Raw genomic sequence first — 17,514 nt, forward strand, 5'->3', positions numbered from 1 at the left:
TAGGGTTCCCTTACAAAAGGCAAATATATTTAATAGTGTATATACAAATTAACTATTCAATAATGCTATACAAGGCAGGAATATCTTTAAAGAAACCCTGAGCAAAGAGAAGGATGTAATTTTTATTTTACACTTATTGCAACATTATTTCTGGTATTTGTTTGCTATATCGACTAATAAAGGAATATGTTAAAAACAGATGTTAAAATAAAACTGGGCATTCTTTCCATGTGCAGCTCTTAAAACTCTAGAGAAGAGAGTTCTGCCCCATCAGCTTCAGAAATAGATGTTTATCATAGTAGAGACCAAGCCGAGCCTGAGTTACCCAAAACAACCAATCCCTTTAGCAGAAAGAGTGTCTTCTGTCATCAAAAAGAGCCATCTGGAAGAGCACTGGCTCCCTGCCAAGAACAACCCTTTAACAACTGCTTGTCGTGCACTTTAAGCAATAATGTTCATAACGGTACAACCTGGAGTGTTGGTAAAGGTCCTATCGGAGGAGCAATGTATTCCTCCTCCCTCAGTAACCGCAAAAGGATGTTCTTCTTATTCTTCGGCCAGTTATAAATGTGAGTGTTCTGCAGCCAGGTAGGCACGTGTTCCTGAAAAACAAGTGAAAAAATAAAGGCATGAAATCCCATAAATCCTCCTGAATCTGTACCAGAACCTTGCAGATTCCATCAGACCCTGCCAAGCAAGATTTCATTTTGTCTGTTCCAGGCACTCCCCATAACAACAAGAAATTCTAATTTGGCCTCAGAGTTGTATCTAGGTTCCTAAATGAATGAACTTTGTGTGATCTCACAGCTTGCTTGTCTCTCTTTCTTTTCTGCCATCACGTTGGCTAATTTCACTACATTTCAAAGGGAGTCTGATCTCAATGACAAGCATCTAAAGGCTTGTGAAAATAAACATTGAGAAAAGAAGGCAGACATCTCAGTGCCCCTACCAAGGAAAGGCTGCCACCTTAGTAGCTGCTGAAAGATCCACACAACATGTTCAACCTTGAGCAGGACCCCAGGGGAGCATTTCTTATTCTGGCAGTCTTCACCCCCTCTCCTTGCACTTTGCTTCACCAAGTGTGGTGTCCTCTGGCCACCTCCTGAGCAGGAGGTTGAGGCTGATGCTGAGCTTGAGGAGAGTCTAATGCATCTCCAGCTGAGCAGAATCAAACCCCCACCACTTTGCATCCTGGGAAAGATGCCCCCTTTCAGGGGCTGGCTAATGCTCATTAACATAATGAAGCTGGGACCACCATGGCCCTGGACAGTGATAGTGGGCTGGTAGATAGGACCCTGCTCTGACCTCATGTTCTCGTGCCTCCTCCACAGCCTTGGGTGGCTTGCATACAGACAGTCTGAATGTGTAGGGGTGAAGGGCCATTATCATACCACTAATTAAAATAGGGTCAAAGACTGATCCTTGACCAAAACCAGCTCATGACCACTATGGAGATTTCTTTTTGGAGAACTGTGTTGGAGACACCAGAACAGAAGCCAAAGGGAGACAGGATATAAGCAAAATGAGCAGCCAAGACACCCAGCACTTGCTCCCTGGTCCTCTTTATTCAGCAGGGCAGTATTTTCCCAAGGTGGCCCCTGTTAGGAGCAGCACAGTCCCTGTCAAGCCAGTGGAGCTAGCTCCAAGAGGACCAAGCAAAAAGCTGCTGGCATGCACCGTGTCTGTGGCACCTTGCCAGGCGATGCCCTGGCATGGGCAGCACATGTCCAGCCTGCCAGCAAACAACCTAACTGCAGACCAAATACTTCATTACCGAGCTTCATGCTTCTCAAATTGGCTGTCTTTTCCTTGCCCTGTACAGCTGTAGGAATGAGGCTGTGTTGTTTCCACTGCCCAGGGAGTGGTTACTGTTCATTGATGCAACTACTTTGTTAGATCTATAAGATTTATATAAAGAAGAAGAAGGTAAGTCACCCAGGCACCTACATAACTCTGATCCCACCTAGGCTTCTGAACCAGCAGCTTGGTGCGAGGCAGAGGTATCTATCAAGCCTGGACCTCCTCTCTTTCTCCAGTGGCTGAGAAAGTATAAGCTTTGGTCAAGGGTCTCCCCAAAGTAGAGGCTTAAAATATCGCTCCTTCAGGTGGACACCTCACTGCCCAACAAGGGTAAGATCCTGCGGCGTTCCCTTTGGTAGGAGCACAAGTAAGACCTCTTGCCTCCACCTGCAAGTCTGGCTTTGCATAGGAATGGATTTTAATCTTTGTGATCTTTACTCCTTTGACAAAACTGTTTGAAGTTGGCCAAGAGATTCAAATGTTTCTGGAAGAAAGAAAGATAACCACATTTGCATGCATGTGCACACTCTTACCACGTAAAATTTGTTTCTTTACTAAATCTTGTTAAAAGCTACAGAGGAAATGCAATTAAATACAGCAAATGAGCCTTCTCTCTGTCTTTGATAAGAAACTACATTTTTTGTGAGGAAGGAAATGCAGTAGACATAGTTGGTCTGGACTTCAGTAAAGCATCTGATATAGATCCACACGGGAAATCATTAGTTCAGCTTGAAAAGATGGAAATTAGTGTGAGAAATGTATAGCAGGTAAGAAACCAGCAAGTGAGGATATAATGAGAGAAGCGCTATACATCCAGAGAAGGCTCTATGTCTTTCTTCCAGAACACCTCCTGCGGTCAATTTCATTTAATATCCTCCATAATGAACTCAGTGCAAAAAGCACCTGCACATTAATCATCTCTGGCAATAATTTTAACTTGAGGGAGGTGTGTAGGGGTAAAGGGGTAACTATATCTGCTATTTTAATCCACAAGGAGCGCAAAGTGTCGTTGCCACGTGACACTGGCTGTCATTGCAGGTGGGAGCAAGGGGAAAATGCTTACCACCCTAATATTACTTTTATTTGGCTGTGTATCTGTAAGCCATAAGGAAATTCCCTCTATGCCACAGAGAGAGTATTTGATGACACTAAGGATCAAACTGGTAGGAAGAAGGCAGAGCATTTTAGTGCAGAGGGCAGGGCTGTGCATGCAGGGACGTGTTGGCGCAGCATGTTTTGAGCTCCCCTGGCTTCCCTGGCACCAACCCTGCTCACCTCATCCATCCAGCTGCCTCACCTCTGACAAAGGGAGCCTCCACTGTGAGGAAGTCACAACTTAATGCTTTGGTCATCAGGTGACCAGATCAGGAGGACACATTTCTGAGGACTGGTTCGATGCAAGCCTTGAACCAGCAAGACCCACGTTTCCTTTAGCAGTGTATGATGGGAAGCTGGAAATGCCAGCTCCACCTTAACTGTGTGTTGTGCTTTTCCCCCTCATTATTCAGTTTCCTAATGAAGACTCTTTGGATCACACAGTTCCCTTCTTGTTGAAGGTTGACTAATTTTCACATACCAGCAGTGCTTTATGATGTGCTTCATATGAGATTAAGTCATCTAATAGCCATATCCCGAGATGAAACCTTCCAGACCTTGCTTTCCTGCTCTTTTCCACTACTAGCTACAGCAGTACTTGAACATGTAATGGACAATGTAAAAAAGACAAAATGAAAGTAGTTTGTGGGCCAACATCATCCAATTGTATCTATATGTGGCATTTTTCAGGTGCCTCACTTTCCTTTGACTGCCCACAGGCTTCATTACTGCAACTTGCTCAGAGTCTGGTGCTCTCCTTCTACCCACCATGTCCTCAGTTATATTATCATTACCTAGTTAGATGAAGTTAGATGATGTACCAAAGGAATGTGTGGGGAAAGAGAGCAAAGCTCAATGGCAATAGAAAATGACAATCTGCATAATTTAGATAAGAAAGTCACCTCTTGAAAAACTGAAGGGTGATGTGGACTTACAAAGGATGGGCAAGAAGGCTGCCTGGAGACTGATGTTTTGATAGGAGCACCTCAATAAACCAACCCTGGAAATCTCTTACAGATCGCTGTCTGAGAGAACCACCCCTGTATGCTAAATAGTCTTGCGATATATGAAGTTCAGCCAAAATTAACGCAGGTTTGTTGTTCAAACCCCAGGGGCAGCTATAGACCCTCCTGGGCCACCTCTCTCTGCAACCCTTATGGTGCCAAATGGCTACAAGGTATATGGGCTGATTGTGTGGCAGGTGCTCGAGGGCCCCCAAGGTTAGCAGCAGTCCCATCTTTCTCCCCCTGGATCAAGCTGCAAAGGATGACTGAAAATGCTGCCTGATTCCCTGCCTTTGGCCTGCCCAGTTCCCACCAGGGCAGCCTCTCAGCTTTTCACACTTAAGGCAAGTACTGGATTGAGATCATGCAGGTAGGGAGCTGAATGACATGAAATAGCAGAGGTACCATTCATTCCAAGGGACCTCACTTTTTTTACAAACCTAGGGACATGTTTTGAAATTTCCGAGCGTACATTAAGTTGCACCTAAATAAAGAACTTTTTTCCACTAAAATCCACCAAGTGCAGTGGGATGGCACAGCCCTACAATCACTAATAGCAGTTTTTAAATTTTGGCTCATGTTCCAAAGTTTGGGCACCCAAAGAAATGTAAGGAACTTCCCATACTTTTTCAAAATGCACCTGTACCTAGGGGTAACATGACAGCTACCAACAGTGCACACAGCATTTAGCAATGAAAAGTGTACATGAGTACAATATAGCCATTCTGTGTCTGGGGAAGAATGCAATTTCTCAACTATAACTGAAGCTGTCTAACTTGAAAACAATCCAAGAGATTCTCTCAGAGTGAGGCAGAAGAGACAGGAATCTGTTGCATTACTTATTCTCAAATGAATCTTCAAAACCAGCAAGGAGAGCAGATGAAATTGCAAGTCCTAAAAAAACTTATAGTTTGCCTTTGAAGGGCCCATCAAAGTTCAAGCAACAGTCTAGTACTTTGTTATTTATTATCCTCTTTATTTTTATATTCTCAACCCAGCCTCTCCCAGATCCTCACTTCACATCAGTCATAAATCTCTCCCATCTCACTCATCGGCATTACATCTGGACAAAATTATAAAAGGGTTAATATAAAAAGCATGTTTGCTGGGTAGATCGTCTCTCTGCATGTACATTCTTTCGATGCTACAGACAATTTCAGTTTCAGTCGTACAGTTATCATCAGAAATACATTTATGCACTGATTTATATTGCAGATGAAATGTTTTTTATTTGTATGTACATAAAACTTTAAACTCTTCATGTAAGTGTAGCTTTGGAATATTACTAGTGGGATATTAAGAACCAAGAAACTGAGGGTTTGGGTTTTAAGATTTCATCCGGTGCATTGTGATCAAAATAATATGTGCTTAATTATGTAACAAGTATATATGCATGCATGAGTGTTACCTTTCTGGCATGTGGAAAAAGCACAGGGATGAATCTGAAGTTCATGCTTCCTTGTTGTATAAACTCGATCTGCATCTAGAATAGAACAAATTGCCAGATTTATTATAATGACACATTAATTTTTCTTTGCATACATCTGAATCCTATGCATAAAAACATTTGTTGCTTACTTAAACTGCTCTTCTGTTAAGTGATTTGATCTATTGCTGGTGGATTCGGTATCGTTTTGTTTGGCCAGTTAATCTGATTCTTCATTACTACAGAAAAGATACAGGAAAGATCTGTCAACATTGCTTGAGCATAGTTCTTCAGTGTGAAATAATTGTGGATGTAGCTGCAGTTGCAATCCCATGAAATCCATCCAGAACTAATGACGCTGGAGTTGACTAAGGCCCTTGTTCAGTCTCCAGCAAGGTGGAAGATTTCAGCTGAATACTGGCTATGTCCAAACTGGGACCTAGTCTGTCCCCCATGTCCTACCTCCATGTCTGATCATGATCTGAGCCTGTTCCCCATGTTCCCATACGCAGGCATCCCAGTTGTAAGGACAGCAAAAGCACTGCTGTGAGCTCATCTGCTGGTGACAGCTTCTGAGAAATCTGACTGCAGAATCAAACTGGGGAATCTGAGTAACATATAAACTGGGTAACAGGGTAAAAAGGACAGGAAACTGCAAACTGAGGGAGGAAAGGTGAGTTTCATGGCTCTGTGGGCTCTTCTGGGCTAAGTGCCCATCCTGTGACAGACTGCAGAGATGAGCCTCTTTGACCCCCTGACAATCTGCACCACCCAGGAGCTTTCCTTTGCAGCTCTGGCCTTTGCTTTTCAATTCCACCTTTCAGTCAGCTTTACTGCTGCCCAAAACCAGACATCAGTTACAGGATGACCAAAGCAATAGGGCCTGGTTTATAGGAGGGGAGGTCAGGTGCTGTTAGATAAGATTGTGTTCAGGGATATATGACAGAGCAACAAGAGTTCAAGAAGGTAAAGGAGGGGAAAAAATCATTGACAATAAAGAATATAGAGAAATAAGATGAGCATGTTTAATAGGATTTTTCTTCCTTGAACTTCTTAGCAGATGTTAATGAGCATACGGAGCTGATGAGAGGGAGGATTAATGAATTCCAAAGGGGGCGTTTAACTATGGGGATTAGGGAAAACAAAGCAAAGAACCTGCCATTTGGAGACAGATTTGTCTTTTGAGAAGAAGAGACAGTCTTTGTAAAACAGCAAATGCATGTCCTCGCTTACCATCCTGTGGATGTACTTAGTATGTAAGCCGTGTTCATCCTTGTCCAGCTGGGATTCAGCCCCTTCCACATCCTGTTTGTATTTTGGACTGATTGCTATGATTATCATCACCGTCTTCTGTTAGGGAAAAAAGCACTTTTATGAAATTGGGAAATGCAGCGTGCTTGGTAGAGGCAGATCGGAAATCTGCCAGTTTGTGTTTTAAGTGATCTTTATGTTCTTGGCAAACACGAGAGGATCTCATTCATTCCGGCAGGAAATAGAGGAGAACTTGTGCACTCATTCTCCTCATTATTTCTCAAGATCTCATAATATAGAAAATCTAAATGTCAAGAGATATATTAGCAGCTACCAGTTGACAGTTGGAATCCCTGTCATAAAAAGCTACTTTTTATCAGTGTAGAGTGTCTATGTACATACACAAAAAAGTTTTATCTTCATATTCAGCCCTAAATGTTTTCCAACAGCTTATGCTGTAAAAGTGCATCTTTTTAGCTATGTAAAAGTGCATCTATTTAACCATCTACAGCTTTTTATGTATAAAGCCACTAAAGGCAGTTGTTTATGGAAGATACCTCTAGGGCTCTCAGCAACAGCTCTTGCTGATCTTTGTGGTGGAGAGTGCAGTGGGACATGCGGGCACATTTAGGGGTACCTAGCAGCTTTGTCCCACCTTGCTGCAGTGGGCTGAAGGCAATGCTCCTTGCCGTGCTGGGACAGCCCAGATCCTTTTTCATCCCAGGCCCCCACTGAACTCAGGTTTCCTCAGAGGGTTCATCCTTCATCTCTGGGAAATGCCTTTCCTCCTTAATGGTGAGCCAGTGAAGAGGCTCAGCAGATGAAAGCCTCCTACTTGTGTTTACCTAGGGCCTGTCTTTCATCCCCGCCACATCAGGCTGCGTAAGGCTTCCAAGTCTGTGGCTCACAGTCAGCTCGGTACCTAATTAACTCTTTCCTTCTGTGCAGTATCAAGGGAATTTGCCTCACCACAGGGTCAAATACAGTAAGGAGCCATTATCCCTTACACCAACTTAACATACTCCAGAATTACTTTTGCTTGCGCCTGATATGCACGTAAGCGCTTACAGATGTTGAGGGTTTGCAGAGACATGCCCAGCTGCACACATCCCCCTGCTTGTGTCCAAGTAGTCCCTCCTTCCTCATGCATTTAAGGGTTTTAAAGTTAGAAACTGCCTCCACAGTCAATGGAGCAAAACAAACATTTCTGGGGTGAGCAGCCAGAGAAGTATCCTCATGTGGAGGAAGGGAATCACTCTCTGCACGCACTGGTCCCTCCTACTGACTGTGGAGGAGTCCCAGAGGGGATCTGCCAGTTTGTATTCTAAATGGTAACGATCTTGGCAAAAGCAAATTCACCCTGGCTTCTAGTTTCAGTGACTCCATTACACATGGTGAGCCCAAGCCTAATTTGTCCTGATGAAAGCCTCAAAAGGCCTGACTGCATTGCCACAGCAGAGGCCCTAAGCTGGTTCTGCACGGTAGAGCACTTGAGCTGAAGTGTCTTGCTGGACACCTTTAGGAAACCTGTGTAGTGCTGTCTCAGGTGGTGAGGCTTTCTTGCTCAGGTTGGGGAGAGCCCACACCACTTTGTCATCCTGTTCCCAAACTATGCAAATAAGCCCAGAGTGAGTCAGAGTCCCAGTGGCTACCCAGCAAAGCACAAATGAACTGAAACCACCCCACGATGGCATGTGTCGAGTGACGTAATTGCCAGTTTGTGTCTAGCTGTGCTGGAATAACGGGACCACTTGGCTTGCTCCTAAAGGAGATGTGCGCTCTCTGCTTAGTTGAACTTCAAAGAAAGATGCGTCTGCAGGGGACTCCACTGGCAGCAACATAAATCTCTATTTTACTGCTTGGATAGATACAAACTGATGAGAGGAAATTTATCATTTGACTAACAGAACACCAATTTCAGTTTGCATACAGCATGGCTTATTCAGAAGAACCCTTCAGTATTTTAGACAGCAACGTAAAAGCTACAGGTGAGAAGCAGGATGAACACTAGCCACTACTATGCAGCCTGGGATTAAATACAGATATCACTTTAACCAAGCATAGATAAACCCCACTACTTAAAAATGAGATGAAGAAACAGCTTTTCCAATGGCAACTTCAGGCTGAATGTAACAGCCAGCATTGGAATTTGGCAGGAATGCCAGAACTAGCACTTCATTTCTTAAAGAGCGAGCTTTGGGACCATAAGATATATAAGTGAAGGAGATTTGCCTGTGCTCTCTCTGCAAGGTCTCTGCCATTTCTATAGGGGCAGGGAAGATGATAGTAGGGTCTTGCATTTTGATTCTGCTCCTATTGCTATTAGAATAATTCAACCATTTTCCTCAGGTCACCTCTGCCATGAACAAGGTTAAATTGCCTTTACATACATCACCTAGGTACCGCTCCATCCACTTAATGATGTCAATACCTCGTACCGTGTCCTCAAATATATCAATCTGCAAGAGAATGAAAGTCTGTGATGAGCATCTTTTCACCTTTCCTCCTCATTTGGTGGCACTGAAAAGGCACCTACTCTTTTCCCTAGCTTCTAACTGAATGCCTAATTCCCTTAGCAAAGAAACACGTACAAACATAACTACTCCCCTTTACCAGAAGCCCAGAGTTGAGCTGGATGGGCACTGTAGGCAGGTGGAGGGGGGATGCTGCAGGCATACCGCTGGGCTCCTAGTGAGCCTGCCATTCAACCAGGCACCTTGCCCTGCCAGCTCCCAACTCCCAGGCATTTTTTGCTCAACAGAACAAGAAACAATCACTGCTGGTGAATGTTAGATATGTGATGCTTGCAAAAAGGTTTTTTTACCTCTCTAAACACCTCACAAAGGTGGATAGTTGTCCACATTCGCTATCTGTACAGCTTCAAATGTCCACTGTTTTCTGGCTGCTGTGGTATATATTGGGTGTCACATCTTAGATTCATATTGAACTAAACTTTCAGGGTGTGTAGTGGGAAGTCAGGCAGGTCACTGATACTGATAACCCAGACTTCGTCAACAGCAGAGGCAGAGGACTTCATAGAATGGAATGCAACCAATGCCACTCACTTCCCAGGACCTGGGAATCAGCGGCTGTGACCAATGCAGTAAGTATTAACTTCTCCAAGCTTTTGATAAAAAGTCATGTTATGCTCTCAAGTCTTTTCCCCCTTTTGTTTCCCTACTTTGGGGCCATTTTGCTGTATTTATTATTCCGCAGCAGGCTCCAAGAATTGCCTGTCCAGCAAAGGTGCTATTAATGAGCCTTCTATTCCATACCTCTGTGGTGTCCAGAGCTTTCTTATGAATTGGTCATAGTACAGAACTGCTGGAGAGAAGTACAGTTACAGTCTCTGGAAAAAAATCTTTGATTTATGAAAATAAATAAGCTTGTGCAAAGCCCCCCACCAAGTCTCATTCAGTTTAATGATAGACACTTCCTTAAATGCTTTCCTGAATTGAAGCCAGAGTGAAGGCTGAGAGGTCAGATAACATATGCACTTGAAATAAGAAAATATGAATCAAGATTTTGATGAATGTCAAATCCTAGAGCCTCTGTGGATGGTTCCCTTAGAGAGGGCCATTATGATGAAGCAAGCTCATGAGAAATTAAATGAAAATCTGGATGGCTTATGGAATTAGAGAGTTGGACACAGACCTTTTCAGGCCAGTGAGTTTAGAATCCCTTTTAAAAGTACAACAAAGCAAATGAAACCATGAGACAGGCTGTTTCATTAAGCTCTGTGAAATACCTTGATTTTAGATCATTTTTAGCAGAAAGGTATTCACATCTGAAGAACCAGCGATGTAACAGCATCACAGAAAAAAAGCTGGGGTTGGACAAACGTGAAAACTGACCTTTTTAATATTGATATTACAGATCAAATAAGACAATGTTAATGGAATAGCTCACAAAACTTCATACTATTGCCCATCTGGTATCTGGTGTCACTAAATAAAATTTTCTAGGGTCATTATTAAAACACATTTAAAGGCATGAAAATTCAGTTAAAACATGAGAAAATGAAAAGGCAAATCATTTAAGTTTAAACTTTTAAAGTCAAGGCTAATTCATCTATTTGCACCTTCTTTAACCTACCAAATGATAAACAAAAACATGTTTAAGTGGACAGTGTATCACCTCTGCTTTTTACAAAATGTCCCTTTCCTCTGCTGGCTGAAAGTCATTTTCTTCAGAACGAATACTTACAGCAGTTTGAAATCCATTTACAAGCAGGAAGTTCACGAATTTCATAACCTCCACTGCTGCGTCTACCGAATAGGTTATAAAGACCTTGCCTAGGAGAAAGGATCCACATGAATATGCAATGCATTAAAATACAGCATTTGAAGGGTGAGACTTTCAGAGCCCTCCCCTTCCACTGCGCTACAGGTTCTGCCCACCTATGCCTCTTCAGATTTACAAAATGGATGGGAACAGTGCAGTGGCTTGGTGTTGAACTCAACCCACTGTACAGAAACCTTGCTCTAGATTTAAGCTCCTACTGCCTTACTGCTGGCAAGCACCCTTGTGGAAGCTGCAGAGGGTACCATCACTCTGTTGCTCACCCTGCCCTGCTACCAGAGCTGCTTCTTCCCCAGCCTGTTAGCATATGTGAGGTTGAGTCCTCATCTAGAGCTCATGTCACCCACACCATCTGCAACCAGCAGCTTTCCCCCAGACCTCATTGATCTGACTGAGAGCTGGAGAAGCCCTTATGCATGCTGTACCCCCTGGGCAGGCAGGATGGATGGCTGAGGATAGCAACGTCTTCAGCTGACCTTACCATTATGGAAGGAGTTTTCTTACTAACTAAGGAATCATAGACTTGCAGTCAGGGTAGACCAGCTGGCTAATCTAATCCAGCTGTGTCTGTATCACAAATGGCACAATTTTATCCAATAATTCCTGCATCTAGGACACACTGATAAAGTAGGGTCTATCCAAGAGTGGTGTCTGGTGTCATAACTCACTCCTACAGGCCAGAGAGATGCAACTCTCTGAATTGGAAAGATGCGAAAAATGAAGGATAAAAAAAAAAATCAAAACCTCAGGAGAGACATAGAGGGCTCTTAGCAATGGCATCTGCTGGACAGCAGGGCATTATGAATGAAGGCAGTTTTCTGAAACCTGACTTTCCCATAGGAGTTGAAGGCTGAAAGCTTTTCAGGGGCTGATGCCAGGGGAAGAAACTCAGCCAGTGCCTGTGCTGCCCTCAGCTATCAGTGTTGGGCTCCTTGCCCAAAGCTCTCTCCAGTCACCAGGTCAGGGAGGAAATGAGGTCGAGACTCAACAACTTTGTCTGGTTTGGGACAGGCTGAAACACTTTATCCCTAAGGCTTTGTTTGTTATTAGCCCTTTACTGTAAGCTTCAGTGCCTCCTGCCTCAAAGGGACATCCTGTTTAGCAAGAAGTCATGAAAGCAATCTAAATGGTATTTATTTTTTGTAAAAAAACTTACAAGCAATTAATGACAATTATGTTTTCAGGATTCAAGGAGATAATTCCATCCCTCCAAACCCAAACGCTCACACCCTACAGATGCGATGACACTCAGTGTTTTCCTTTCTGTTGTCTTTGTGTCTTAATGTCATTCCCCCTGTCTTCTCCCCCCTGGAGCTTTCCCACCTAAAGCTGTCAGGCTGCGCTGTAAAATCTTGCACAGAACAAATTTGCTAACCACTTACGCAACTCCTCCGGCAAATTGCTGGTTCTCAGAGTTCCCTTGGCTGCAGGGTTACTGAGAGGTCTCGGGACGGCAGCTGGAGATGGAAAATTGTCACAAGGACAACAACATGCTTCATCTGAGCCACATGCCTTGGGGGGCAGCTGGCCATTAGGTAGCTGGTTGTATAGCTGGTTTCTAGAAAGAAAAGCAAGGGAGGACTTAAGAGGATTTCTTTTCAGGCAAGATGATTTTTTGTCTTTTAATAACACACTAAAAACTTTATCTGCACATCAGCTAGGAAAAGTTCTCGTAGAAACGCTTTGCTCAGCATTTCTACTTAGTTATTACAGCATTTTCTGAACGGATACCTTGGTGACAGTATACCACAAGAAGCAGTTTACTGCAGAAGCAACATTTGCCACAGGAAGTAAGTGCACCTCACAGCTGAAAGCTGTTCAGTTTGCAATTAGCAGGAGCAAAGGCTGTTTCTGAGCAAAAAATATATGCTGTATCATGGATATTGTTAGGCGTGCATGGGAGCAGAGGGGCACTTGTGTAACCTCTTCCCATATCTAAAGGGTTCTTCATGACACCTCTGAGGCTCTCAGGATGCCCTGTGCAGCACAGGAGGCACAGTGCGAGGTGGGAACTGGGAAAAAAGGTCCAAGGGCACTCCACCTTAAGCACTGGCATAGGTTGGAGGGTCTCTAGTTTTAGACAAAACTCCAAGTCTGCTAAAGGGAACAAAGTTAATTTCCTGAACAGCAACAGCAGACACAACAAGGGTTTCTCATGGCAGGGATCTGCGCTCCAGACTTGCAATAACATTGCCTAACATCTTCGCCATTGTAGCAAGCAGAGAGAAAGGGATGACTTAGGGAACATTAGCAGTTCTTGCCCTACTACACTTTGGCTTCACAGTTTAAGCCAGTAGGAAGGGGAATCTATTGAGATTTTTATGTGAGGTGTGCTTTGATTCTGCTGGGTTGAATCTGTTGGACAAGTGCTAGGTTTCTCTGACATCTTTTCCCCACAGAGCAGTGATGTTTAGTCAATCAAGCCCACTCTCTTTTTATTCTTTGCCTTCCTTAAATGAATGATGACAAGCTGGTCACAGCATGTTTTCTGTTGTCACATTAAGATTTGGTTTATTCATTTTGGTACAGATGTTTTCTGTTACAAAATACTCTATAGGCAAATACTACCAACATATAACTGCCATTCTTGGAATCATAATGCAAACACTACGCAGGCAGCCGGAGGACAGACCCTGCACATTCTGGATTTTTTTTAGCAGAAGAAAGTACCAAGAAAAGCAACACGTACCTCATCAATGGCCACAAAAAACTATCATGTGCCTAATTTACAGATCTTCCCAAAACTTCACTTTATCCAACAAATGCGCCAAAAATTAGGAGCCTGTTTTTAAATTTTACTACTGAAAGGGGTACCCACTATTCCTTAATATTTTTACATTTCATACAAGCTTGAGTGCCTGCAGGTACTGCATTATCTTGCTGTCACTTTTCTGTCATAGCCACTAACTTTTCACAGTCAGAACAGTGTGATATTTCAGTCACCAACCATCCCACCAATTCTCCCAGTTTTCTGCCTGTGTCATGTTAAGTGCACATTTTCAAACACAGGTGCCTGTAAGTTTAGCACCTCTGAAGGTAATGTGGCACTTAAATAAAAACAGTCTGATTCCAGATGTCCTCAATACCTGACGCTTCAATTTGTCTTTAGATAGCTGAGTCTAGAGTAAACTCTGCTTGGATAGTATTTTCCATCTGTTAATGACATACTTACAAGGAGGGAGATATAAGGCCTGGTAAATTAATATTTGAGAATGAGTAAAAAGCCCTGGATACAAAGTGCTAGACTTGTGATGGTTTACTACTACATGAAAAATCATAGAAAAAGCTGCAAACATCAATGCAGAGATATATCAGCAACAGATGAGATTTTCTCCCTTTTTCTCTGCACTGCAGAGGAGATAAGAACAAAATCACTGGATGCCAATAACTGAGGTGTCCCAGGCTGGTACAGCGTAAAGCTGAAGACTGCAGTGAGTCACTGAATTGACCTTTGCTCTCAAGCAGGCTAGCTCTAAGGTTTCAACTGAGATATTTTTCAACCCCTCATCCCTTTAACCTTTCAGCATTTATCTTCCTTAACGCACGCATTTCAGGGTGCGCTGTAATAACATATCAGGTATCCGGCTTTGAAGTTCTCTAGGGTAAGGTCAGGACCCTGTTGGGTGTAAAACAGCAATAAAGAAAACTACCCAGCGTCTTGCATGTACCCCTGCAGCCCAAGCACGCTAACATTACAAGGCTTCAGAATTATTGGTTGAAAACCAACAGTCAGGTCAGAGGAGCTTCCACTGTGCACAACCCTCTCTCCTCACCTCCCCCCTGCTGAGGGCATACTTACAGGAATGGAGGAGGACCAGGGGAGGGGCATATCCTCTGGGGTGGTCGGCCTCTGGTGCCTTGGGCAGCATGAAGGTCTGAGTAATTTGGGATGACTTGCTGGGCCGGGCGGATAACTCTCATGCAAGGTCCAGGAACAGGAGGAAGCGGTTGCGATGCGTGTTCAAAATGTTGGTAAGGCGCTCTGCCATCTGGGAGAGTGAGAAAATAAAGGGAGCAAATATCATTTCAGCCAATACATTTTTCCCTCAGTTTGTGTTTATTCCTCTCCAGGCACGTCCTCCTCCATGTCTTGGGAAACCAAGCAGTTTGGAGGCATTTGCAGGTATCTTGGCCTGAAAGAAGCCAGATTAAGGAACATTTTACAGTCTGAAGTTTCCACTTCCCATTTCGCAAGGTTCAGATCCCCACCCTTAGCTAGGCTGCTGGGACAACTGACAGTTAAACACTCAGGGCTGCTTTGTTCCTGCACTTACCATGCCTCAGTGTTCTTTGGTTATTTTTATTTTTTTTTAATTTCTTTTTGGCAATAACTTGTGGAAATGAATCATCCCAACATTCTCATGAAAGCAGATGCAAAATCCTGGAACAAATCAGTTTGCAACACTAAAGCTAAACAGGCTGTGATTATTGTAAATGAAAAGCAAAAAAATAATCTCTTGGTTTGTTACTTCACCCTGTATGAATTTTCTGCCTAAGTGACCTTTTAAAGCCTTGCTGCTGCTCCTGTTGCCATCCAGAAAGCTGCAGGGAAAACCCAAAGTAATAATTTTGCTCAAGTAATTCTGAAAAACCTTACTGTTGTTGGCCACACACACGTAATGCTCTTTAATAACTAACATACAGTGGAACTGTTGGCATAAACTGAAAGCGATGTAAGCTGTTTGTTTCCCCAAAAGGGGAAAACTACTTTTTCTCTCTCTCCCCACCACCCCCCCGTCTTTCTGTGTGCAGTTTTCATTAGGCAGCAGCTCTGTGCACTCTCAAGCTGCTGTGCACAGATCAAAGTCCAGCCTGGCAAGGCTTATTAGCACTGCATGATGATGGTGTTATGAGCTGGCTCTGAAAGCTGCAGTACTCAAACGCTTTTCCCTCCCCAGTCCCTGCCTGTTTTTTTAAATCCTTTTAGTTATTTTGTGGTCATGCTTTCATTTCCCTAGCAGCCATGAGGACTAGATTGTTTTTTAAAAGGGGAGGAAAAAAAAAAGGAAAGAAAACAAAGCTTTGATGAAACAGTCCAATTCCAGGAGCAAATACTTTAAAATAACCCAACCCCACAACTGCAAAGAGATTCCTCATGAAATTGTGAGTCTGTAGTAACATTTGAGACTCACATTTGTTGACATTGTTTTAAGAGATTTTCCTGCTTCCCCTCTTAACTATATGCAACAGGACAGGGTGGGTTGGAACTAGATGATCTTAAGGTCGTTTCCATCCCTAACTATTCTAGGATTCTATGAAAGAAGATGGGAGAACAAAATTGAAAGTAAATATGGTCTCCTCATGGGTTTCTCATAAGCAGCTCTAGGAAATGTGGTGTGGCTCTGGGAATTCAGTTTGGTTTACAGGTTTTTAGGCCAGTGTTTCCTCAGCTTCCTTTGAATCTATCTGATAATACAGTATTTTAATGGATGCAACCACTGCTGTGCAGAAGCACAGCAAGGCCAAGGGTGCATGCTCGATCACACCAACAGCTTTCATATATAAATATCTGAAATAATGGTCTCTGGGCATATAGCATTGCTGCAAGGATTTCTTTGACTTTTAGAAGCATTTTTGCTGTTGTATCTCAAATAACAGGTGTCCGGAGCCAGCTTAGGGCCTACGGGCACAATTGCTATTCCCCGGGAGAGGCATGTTGCAACATACAAACTGCAGAGCTTTGTTGTGGGTTGCCACTGCCCAACAATTATCTGAAATGCAAGGAGCTGTCAGGAGGTGATTTACGCTGTACCAGGCATGAGAGAAACAGGAGTACAGTTGCCAGCTTCTTGGTCCTGACCAAATCTGCTCCAGCCATCTGAGTTTATTTTCTTCTTTTGCCCTCTGGATATGTTTGAAACGGTAGTGATTTTTTTTTCTAAAGAAAGCCTTTCAGAGTTCCTGCTTAAAAACAAAATGGCCTCATTCAGTAAATGTCCTACTTCTCATGATGTCCGCTTGTGGAGGAGGTAAATGGAGGTAAATACTGCGGGGTGTTGTGCAACCAGCTTTTTGTCTGCTTAAAGCTGAACTGAAAGAAGGTACAAAAAGAAAAGCAGAGGACATTTTGCGAATGTTCAGCCGTAGACATTGATGAAAAGTCCATCTGTAGCCCCTTTATGAAGTCCCAAGATCAGTGGTGAAAACTGAGGCTCTGATACCCTCTGTCTTTCATATACCTACTTATAGCACATTGCTGGAATAACAAAACTCCTTAAGAAGATGTAATATAAATGCTGTGGAGTCAACAGGAGGTTTAAAAAAAAAAAAAGGTTATTAAAAAAAAGGTTATCAGAACAGGCCTACAGTTTTTCATTACAAAGCCAGCCCAAAATGGGATGGGGTCTCACGAGTATAATGTAATATAAATTATATTAAAACAATGATATTGCTGTTAAATGTTCAAAGCTCACTTCATAATAGATAAAAATCTCCGAGACTGAAAAGGAATACTAATTAATAGCAGGCTGTAAACTGTGTTGTAATCTCCAAGAGCCAAAACACCCATATTGACAGTCACATCAGCATTCAGTAATACAATCACCAGCAGCTGAGAGGGCTCCATTTTAAGTAATGAGCTTTCATTTCAGCTGACAACAGAAAAAAAAAAAGAGGATGATGGATGTCACGTTCTTT

General features: G+C 43.1%; 1 protein-coding gene and 1 long non-coding RNA gene across 4 annotated transcripts in view; one reads left to right on the forward strand and one right to left on the reverse strand.

Moving 5' to 3' along the window:
* Window positions 1-17,514, reverse strand: part of TRAF3IP2 (TRAF3 interacting protein 2) — a 27,070-nt gene continuing 9,556 nt past the window's right edge. For 2 of the 3 annotated variants that reach the window (XM_057413253.1, XM_057413254.1), the window contains exons 4-10: window positions 14,678-14,867; window positions 12,261-12,436; window positions 10,783-10,871; window positions 8,967-9,035; window positions 6,559-6,675; window positions 5,308-5,382; window positions 1-602 (exon numbers count right to left, since the gene is read on the reverse strand). In XM_057413253.1, coding sequence (XP_057269236.1) covers window positions 456-602; window positions 5,308-5,382; window positions 6,559-6,675; window positions 8,967-9,035; window positions 10,783-10,871; window positions 12,261-12,436; window positions 14,678-14,867 — 863 coding nt within the window. In that variant the 3' untranslated portion in view covers window positions 1-455. Of the gene's footprint in view, window positions 603-5,307; window positions 5,383-6,558; window positions 6,676-8,966; window positions 9,036-10,782; window positions 10,872-12,260; window positions 12,437-14,677; window positions 14,868-15,152; window positions 16,733-17,514 lie in introns of those variants that run through there. The other variant, XM_057413255.1, reaches the window with a different exon arrangement.
* Window positions 14,711-17,514, forward strand: part of LOC130601297 (uncharacterized) — a 20,524-nt gene continuing 17,720 nt past the window's right edge. Inside the window, exons 1-2 of the long non-coding RNA XR_008972635.1 lie at window positions 14,711-14,850; window positions 14,950-15,001. This is a non-coding gene — a long non-coding RNA (uncharacterized LOC130601297). The remainder of the gene's footprint in view (window positions 14,851-14,949; window positions 15,002-17,514) is intronic.

This window comes from Pezoporus wallicus, unplaced genomic scaffold, assembly GCF_028554395.1.
Source record: "Pezoporus wallicus isolate ANWC-B61680 ecotype Strahan unplaced genomic scaffold, APGP_CSIRO_Pwel_v1 contig_7505, whole genome shotgun sequence".
Classification (NCBI taxonomy): Eukaryota; Metazoa; Chordata; class Aves; order Psittaciformes; family Psittacidae; genus Pezoporus; species Pezoporus wallicus.